The sequence below is a fragment of the Maylandia zebra genome, linkage group LG23 (assembly GCF_041146795.1).
Source record: "Maylandia zebra isolate NMK-2024a linkage group LG23, Mzebra_GT3a, whole genome shotgun sequence".
NCBI classification, from domain to species: Eukaryota; Metazoa; Chordata; class Actinopteri; order Cichliformes; family Cichlidae; genus Maylandia; species Maylandia zebra.
Genome location: NC_135188.1, coordinates 6654939 through 6664180, shown reverse-complemented (window position 1 = coordinate 6664180; position 9242 = coordinate 6654939). Strand labels below are relative to the sequence as shown.

General features: G+C 38.5%; 1 protein-coding gene across 1 annotated transcript; it reads left to right on the top strand.

Moving 5' to 3' along the window:
* Window positions 1-24: 24 nt before the first annotated feature.
* Window positions 25-7834, top strand: scamp4 (secretory carrier membrane protein 4). Its single transcript, XM_004554862.5, has 7 exons — window positions 25-230; window positions 669-695; window positions 953-1081; window positions 1198-1354; window positions 3448-3549; window positions 6048-6165; window positions 6293-7834. The coding sequence occupies exons 2-7, from the start codon at window positions 689-691 to the stop codon at window positions 6479-6481; spliced, it is 702 nt and encodes a 233-aa protein (XP_004554919.2). The 5' UTR covers window positions 25-230; window positions 669-688; the 3' UTR covers window positions 6482-7834.
* The last annotated feature ends 1408 nt before the right edge of the window (window positions 7835-9242 follow it).

Genomic DNA, 9242 nt, shown 5'->3' with positions numbered 1-9242 from the left:
CGATGTCATGTTGAAGTCACGCGTTTTCCGTTTACCGCTCGAATGGCTGCTGGGACGTGTAGTTCTACTTGTCCCCTGTACTTGCCGAATATAAACAGTTTTGAACTACATGTGGTGAACGGGGTAGCGCAGTCGCAGATGATGGGTCGAAAAAGCGCATGCGATTCCTAAACGATTCCAGGACCCCACCGTTGTCGTCGACTGAACCGCGAGGATATTCTGTTACCCCGGTAAAGCCGACATGTCTTTGCTGTCCTTTTGCTGTACAGACCATTGCTATTCAAATGAAGCAGCAGCGTGAGATAAAGTCACTGAGCTCATATCTGCTACTGTACGACAACTAACTGCTTAGGAACACGCCTTAGCTGCTATCAACTCTAAAATGTCTCACGTAAAGCAAAGAGTTAATAACTTCACGTTGGCATTGGTAAAACATGAAAGTGTTCCTGTTGGCGTATTGAAATCGGTATACAATTTGAGCAAAGTTGAAATCTGCAGTTAGAACTAATTAGAGGGTTTACTGTTCCTGCAAGTGGTCGAAGGTTAGCTTGAATTTGTATAAATCAAGGTTAGCACTGGCAGAAAATTAATGGCAGTTATATATATATATATAATTTAAAAATGTGTGGAGATTTACGTCTCTTTTTTTGTATATTCTTCTTTTTCAGGGAAGACGTGGAATTTCAAAATGGCAGGTTAGTTGCTATCTCTCTATTAAAGAAGGGGTGGGCTGCAAAGTACTTGGAATGCAATTTTTACTCCCTGCAAAAATTGGGCCCCTTTAGCAGGCCAGTTTTGGCCTCCAAGCCTCATGTTTGAAATCTTATTTAAAGTACAACTCCACTATACCTCGTTTTCTCTCTCTCCCTCCCTGCACTGTATTCAGATATATTCAAATAAAAACTATTACTATGGCAGTACTTTTATGATGTAATCTTGCTTCTTGTTTCAGAGCGGGCCAATAACTTTCCACCCCTGCCCGAGTTTGTAAAAATAAAGCCATGTTTTTACCAGAACATTGAAGAGGAAATACCTGCACCCCACCAGCTGCTGGTACGCAGAGTCTACATTCTCTGGATGAGTAAGTGTCTTCAGTTTCTTCAGAACAGGAAGCATATGGATTCCTTCCATTTTTGCTGAGAAAGTACTTATTTCCCTTTGTTTTTTTTAACGCACGCTTATTTCTCCTCTTTGCAGTGTATTCGGGAACACTGTGTGTAAATTTAATCGGATGTATTGCTTGGTGGGCCGGGGGTGGAGGTGCCACAAACTTTGGCTTTTCCCTGCTCTGGCTCGTCCTCTTCTGCCCCTGTAGTTACACCTGCTGGTTTAGACCACTCTACAAAGCTTTCAGGTCAGTTATCATTTAGTAATTCCCACAAATTTATGAGCAGCTTCTGATTACACGCATGCATACATTACAACTTTAGCATAACATCAGGCGTACATTAAAAAGTTCTTATAAATGCAAAACAAACTCAGATGACACATTATCAAAGTCAAATGTTTACCCAGGGAGTAAAACTGGCAGAGAGAAAAACTAATGGCTTTCAAGCATGTTCCAAAGAAGAAGACTATAACAAGCAAAGGCTCTACGGTAAAAGCTGTTTTGTTTTGTTTTCCAGTCTGGAATGCTTAAAAGGCAGCAATAAACATAATATAGATCAAGGGAAAATGAAAATTCATCTGTATCTAGCTGCATTATTCCAGAGCTATGCCAAAAGGTGCAGATCAACTGAAGGTTTTTCAGGGTGCTTTTAGAACAACCCGATAATAATGAATTACAATACTCGAGCCTACAAGTAAAGATGCATGAACTACTATTTCACCATGACTCTTAGACATGACTATTCTAATTTTAGACATATTGCGCAAATGCAAGAAAGCAGTGCGCCATATTTGGTAAATATGCGCATTGAAGCACATATCCTGGTCAAAAATGACTCCAGGATTCCTTTGCCAAGGTAATGCCATTCAGAGTAAGTATCTGGTTAAACACAGTGTTTCTAAGCTTTTTAAAGTAAAATAAACTCGGTTTTATCTTAATTTAGAAGCTTTAAATTAGAAGACTTTTTATGTCTCTTAAAAAAGTCATAGCTTTGAATCAGTTAGATGTTGAGTGAGCTTAAGAGAGCTGCTTGCACCATGTGTCAAGAAAAGTGGTCTAAAAGTATTTCCTGAAGATTATATATCTGATTCAAAGTGTGTCAGTTTCAAGGGTTTACGTACTACTATCTGCATGTGTAATTTTGTGTCAGTATGTTCAGGAAAGATGAGGAAGATTATGATCGCCTCCACCAGGGACATGTATGTTTTTGTTAGCATTCGATTGCATGCATGTATGTCTCACTCTCTGTAAACATGATGGCTTCAAAAGTTTATCATAAATTATGGTAAAACTTTCTAAGCGTGTGGAGTGGCGTCATGTTAATAATCCATTAAAATTTTACTTCCATCCACCGATGTCTTCAAGATCATCTTAAGGATTTATTGGTTGAAAATTGACCAAAAGCCTTTTAACTTACAAGCTAGTTAATAGTTAATAAAAGCGGAAAAGGTTAGCTTTTTTGGTATTTAAAAGTGAAATAAAACAAATCTAACTGAAAGAAAAAGATTATTCATAATTTTGAGAATAAAGTCAAAACCTTGAGATTAAGGTCACAATTCTGTTTTGAGGAAAAAGTCGAAACGTGGAGATTACAGTTGTCGTTACAAGACAAAACTGCCACGGTTGCAATACCCTCTGAGTTAGTAAAATCGTTCTTGGTAACTAGGAAGAATATGATTTCTCTTTTAACACATAATCATATTGTGGCGATAAGGACATTAAAAAGATGGTCAGATTGAAAAACTTTGAAGTAGATTTTGAATTTTTTTCTCAAAATAGTTTTTCGGTTTAATCTTGAAATTTCAACTTTCTTCTCAAAAGTATCGACAATATTTCTTTTCTTATGCAGCCCTAATACTCATAGAATGAACTCTTTAGAACGGACAGAAATCAACCCAACCGGTCGCGGCAGATGGCCCCGCCCCTCCCTGAGCCTGGTTCTGCTGGAGGTTTCTTCCTGTATGATTGTTGGGGTTTTCTCTGTATGTATTATTGTAGGGTCTACCTTACAGTATAAAGCGCCTTGAGGCGACTGTTGTTGTGATTTGGTGCAATATAAATAAAATTCATTGAATTGAATACAAGCCCCCAAAAAGTTTGATCAGCTCTGACTGTGCTGCTTGTTTTCTGATTTGAATTTGCACCCATCTTTTGAGTTTACTGAGAACATTTCCAGCTTTTCTGTGACTTGTTCATGTTTCTCTGCAAGTATGTGTGGTAGTTTGACTCAAATCTTGCCAACAAGAAGGAAGAAGCAACTTTGCAACAGAAATGGAAAACCTTCGGGCTTTTTTTCTACTGTATCATCTTTGTATTTTCTTTTCTTATTTTCTTCATAGGGCTGACAGCTCGTTCAACTTCATGGCCTTCTTCTTCATCTTCTTCTTTCAGTGTGTCTTGGCCCTCATCCAGGCTATCGGCATCCCTGGTTGGGGAACATGGTAAGTTGAGCCAAACCTGCTTTGAACACCACACATATTGGCTGCTAGTTTATTTATTTATTTAGTTATTTTATGTTTTTTGGGGGTTTTTTTTTATCGGATTGGGTCATGAAGGTTTCTCTCTGATGATCAAGGCAGCTGGAAAATGTGCTTTTCACCACACATGGCTGTTTCTCATCTGTTCAATAAAAAAAATCATGAAGTTAACATATAAGGAGGTGAAACATTTCAAACTGTTTTAAAATTGAAAATAATTGCCATTTTTAGCCTGTTATCTACCCAGTTGTATGTAAATACAGAATGAAAGTGCTTTTTTTTTTTTTTTGTATATGTTTGAGCTGCAGAATAACAATGTGGTTTAAATTTTGTGGATTACTATTTTATTATTTTTTTAAATTTCGCAAAGTTTTTATGAAGTGGTGTTTCTAAACCGGTTTCATGTAGTACTGACATCGATCTGTTTTTAGAGACATTGTACTCTCATTGGCCGCATTGTTAGGTACACCTGTCCAACTGTTTTTTAAGCACTTATCTAATCAGCCAATCACATGCCAGCCATTCAATTAATTTAAACATGGTCAAGATGACCTGCTGATTTTGGCGGGTGGGGGGGTCATTCGTGATATCGTTATAGCAACACTGTGCCTTTATGTTCCTCATGCACAACAAAGTGACATATCTGACAGTGAGAAGTGTATTTCTGCTGCTGAAGATTTGGTAAAAAGGGAGCTGCTCTAACACCCCCAACATAGCGCAATACTTTTGGAAAATATGCTAGAAACCTGTTCCAGCTGAATGGAACAAACTTCTTTTCAACACTCGAGGCAAAAACACTGTGGAGTACAACTGGGCTAGGGTGACAGGCAAGTAGGAGAGATGCTGGCAGCTGTGTACAGTCCAAAAGTAAACAAATGGTTCAACCAAACGTCACTGGTGCATAGCTAGTTAAACTGCGTATAGACTGGAAGAGCAGAAAATGGATGCAAATCATTGACGTGGTTATATATTGTTTGGCAAAGTACATGAGACCAGTTTAAACGGTGGGAAAGGAAGCTGTTATGCAAATGGTTAAAGAGACCAAGCCACATTACAACATCCCAGATAGAAAATCTTTTACCATTTTTAGTGTTCAGTGTCTTTTTTTTTCTGCTTCAGAAGTATTGTGGCACATTTTCTTAAAAAATATAGTGATTTAATTTTGAGGCTATATTGCCCCCAAATTTAAATGTTGCTTGGTTGTTGGTGCCATACAAACCGGTCGGAGTATTTTAGAAACCGTTGGATTTTCCCACACAACAAACTCTAGAATCACAGAGACTGGTCCCAAAAAGATATCCAGTGAGCAGCAGTTCTTTGAATCAAAATACCTTGTTGCTGACAGAGGAGAATGACCACACTGATTTGAGCTGATAGAAAGGAAAAGTAACCACTCGTTAAAAATGAAGGGATGTAGCAAGACCACTGTAGGGAAATCTCCTGCCAGCTAAGAACAGGAAACCTGAGGCCATAATTCACACAAGCTTCTCAAAATTGGACAACTGAAGATTGAAAAAATGTTGCCTTGTCTGATGAGTCTTAATTTTTACTGCAACATTTGGATCGTGGAGTCAGAATTTGGCATGACAGCATGTAAGAAAATGACAGTGAATTCACTGAGCTCAAATGGCCTCCACAGTCACCAGATTTCAATCCAATAGAGCAACTTTGAGATGTCGTGGAATGAGTCTCATCATGGTTGGTCAGCAGAGAAATCTACAGCAACTGTGTGATGATATCATGCGATTATGAACTGAAAAGTTTCCAGGACGTTGTTGTATCTGTCACCTAGAATTAAGGCAGTTATGACAGCAAAACAGGATCTAACCTGGTACTGATAAGGTGTACCTAATGACCATGAAGGTGGCCAGTAAGTGTAGGTCAAGTAGTATCTTGTTTTCTTTCTTTTTTTTCTTTTTTTGTTAACATAAAACATGAAAACAGGGGTGGCTAAACCTCAGCAAGTCTTCTCCTATTTGGAGGATTGGTGTTTGATCGCTGGTTGCTCCAATCTGTATGCCAAAGTATCCTTGGGCAAAATACTGACCCCCATGTTGCTCTCTGATGCGTTCTTCAGAGTGTGAATGTTAGATAGAAAACACTTGCGTGTAGAAAAATGTCTGTATGAATGGGTGAATGAGGCAAGCTGTGTAAAGCGCCTTGAATGCGTCAGTAAAAAGAAACACTCCATATAAGAACCAGGCCAGAAAATCTTTAAAAATGTAGGAAGTAATAATAAAAAGTAATGATAATAAGACTTTTGGTCGATGTGTTAGCTGATCATTGCTGCGCTGTTTGTTGCTATGCCTCAGTTCTCACTGCTTCGTGGCTCTTTTTTTTTTTTTTTTTTTTTTTTTAATAAAACTTTAAATTGCATTTGTATTAAATCCACTTTGCTAAGTGCATACTGTCTGATACACTAACCCATAAAACTCCATCTCACCCTCACCAACACAACAAAGCGGCTGGATTGCAACAGTGACGTTTTTCAGCCAAAATGTGGGCTCTGCTGTAGTGATGCTTATCACAACTCTGCTCTTCACTCTGGTGACTGCTTTAATGGCACTGGTTCTCATTAAGGTGAGTGAACGCCTATGCTGAAAATGCACACGCACTTACCTTTACCTTTGTGTGGGTCAACGTGCACACAGTTCCTTGCAGACACCAAAGCACACCAACAACTACCTAACACACCCACTTTCTCCAGGTGCACAGAATGTACCGTGGTGGTGGCGGTAGTATGCAGCGAGCTCAGGAAGAGTGGAGCACCGGGATGTGGAAGAGTGCCACGGTGAGGGAAGCGGGGTTTAACGCCGTCGCTCAGACTGCCCAAGGCCCAAGTTTGCCACAGTACCCTACGGCGGTGCCCAGCTATCCCGACAACAGTCACTGGTGATGGCTAAGAATCGCCTCTAGGGGGAGACAGATAACTGGCAGTTTAACCAATGTTCAAGAAAGCACTTCAAAAACGCCATTTATTTAACCCTTACTTTTCAAAGTATACAGGTGTGTTTTATGAGAGGACAGAGTTTTATCAGAAAGCCTCTACACATGTGGTAGAGGACTATCCTTAGATTATAGCATTCCATTTCAGCTTTGTTTACATCTAGTCCTTAAAATGAATGACTCAATTGGAAAAAGAGTGAACACTTTCAAGAGTGTGTGAGAGATGTGTGCCTTATAGACCTCTATAATAGGATTGTTTTTGTATATTGCCAGAATTGCATGCTCGAAATAATGGTATGCTGAAGAGCAGGGGTTTTTTTTTTCTTTTTTGCAAGAAGACGGTGTACAAACTGGTGATTTATTTTATTTTATTTTTTTTAATTTTAGGTTTTTGAGCATAAATTGAGCTTATTTTTGATGGTCTGCTTGATATGTCCACGCTTGCCTGTGATGTATTGAAATGCGCCTTACTGTTGTGTTCAGATTTTTGCATGTTTAAAAAAAAAAAAGCCTGAACACCTGATTTTTGCCTTAAAAAAAAAACACTCTAATTGTTCTTTTTTGTTGTTGTTTTTTTTTTTTTTGTAAAACTGGATGCTTCAGTGAAGCAACTCTTCTGTGCAACTTATCATTGAGCCAAAACACTTTCTACTCTTACGACGGAGGGGGCTGGGTGTCTCCACCTCAGTATTTCACAATTCCTGTTGTTTTAAAGCTACACTGTTTGCTTCTAGTGGTCAGTGCCCTGCAGTGACAGCACCTTATCAGCTGTTGCAAACCTCCAGCAACTTTCAATTTTCTCCCAGATAGACTGAGTTATTGCATCTGGGGTCTACACTGTTGCATGCAGCCTGCTGTGGGATTCTGAATGAAGGCGATTCTCTTATTACAAATGAACGGATATGATGTAAACAGTAAAGACGGGTACAAACCGCTGGCTGAGTGAACTAATGCATGCAGATGTGGTAACAAATTGTTTAAACATAGTCTAATATCAGACATGACTGAGGAATTATTGGATTTTTTTTTTTTTTTTTTTTTTTAAAGAAATATGCATATATGCTGGTAATGCAACACCGTTGATCCAGATAAAGCTTGTTTGAAGTAAAAGCGCTGTCATAAAGAAAGGTTGCTCCCTCATAGATACACAACTTTTTTTTTTTTCTTTTCAACATACTGAAGTGCCCTTTATGGCCAACTGCCAAATGTAATACTTTGATTTTTCTGATATTTGATAAGTGACTGATAAAATGGATATGTTAAACTAACACTGTTGCAGCATTTCAATAAATCTTCTTTTTCACATTGTGTTTGCCTGTCCCTGCTTATCATAAAAATACATGTAATTGTTGGATTTATGTTGAAAGTCTTAAAAATGAGTCAGTTCTGCCACAGCTACTTTAATATAGAGTGAATTTAAATCTTTTTACTTGAGTTTTATATATACTTTTTATGCTGTCTTTAAACTGCAAGCAAACTCATGTATATCAGTTCAGTTTTGATAGTCTGAACACCAAAAATCATAGAGAATGAGCTTTTCAGCTGTGATTTGAACCAGATGCCAGTCCTGTCAGTTTGTGGAGCTTGTACATTTCTTGCCTGACTTCACTCTCTTGCTGTGAGACACTAGTGAAATGCTTCGGGGTATGAATAAAAGTATCTCTTGACATCCTAAAATTCTGGATGAAATCTGCTCCAGTAAAGCTCATCATGTTGCAATCCTACTATTCTTAAATTCAACTAATCTGAATTTCGTCATACAGAAGTAGCAGCTATTGCTTCACAAGAAGACCCTGAAAATTGATAATATTTCACCCTACAGGTTTACTGCTGATGAATTCATTTCAGCAACACTATTATCCTTTAGCTCAGGGGTCCCCAATCCCAGTCCACGAGGGACGGTGTCCTGCAGGTTTTAGATGTGTCCTTGATCCATCACAGCTGATTTAAATGGCTAAACGACCTCCTCAACATGTCTTGCAGTTCTCCAGAGGCCTGGTAATGAACTAATCATGTGATTCAGGTGTGTTGACCCAGGGTGAGATCTAAAACCAGCAAGGACACCGGCCCTCGTGGACTGGGGTTGGGGACCCTGGCTTTAGCTTTTCAAATAGAGCCCAATACAGGATGTTTAAAACTAATACCAATATTTGGATACATTAGCTGATTTCCTTTTTCTTTCAGATGCATAAAAAAAGAGATTTTGCCATCATTTGTTACATGAATTTACTAGTTTACACTCCCACTACTTAGTTCAAATTGTTGTATTTGTAAATTCTGAAGACATTGGTTGCCAACAGGAAGTTGCACTTTACATAGTTTGCCCACCAGGGGGCAATGTCAACACTCATAACAACTCCCGTGTCTTCTTTTTTTAACTTTCATGTTTTGGGCCATCATTAATAGATACTAACCGATTAGCAAATATCTATCAGCAAATAATGTCAATTTTCCAATAAATAGGTCGGGATCTAATTTTAATAACTTAAACACCTCCTAGAAAGTCAGTAGTCTGTTGCTTGACTAACAAAGAGAGACAATTATTTGCACCTATGACCAACTTAGAATTGATAATTAACCTAGTGGACTGTGGGAGGGAACCCACACAAGCACCTTTAGGAAATTCTTGCTGTGAAGTAATGGCGCTAACCACTGCACCACTGTGACCAAAGAACAGTATTACAATGCATTTCACAAAGGCAAATAAATAT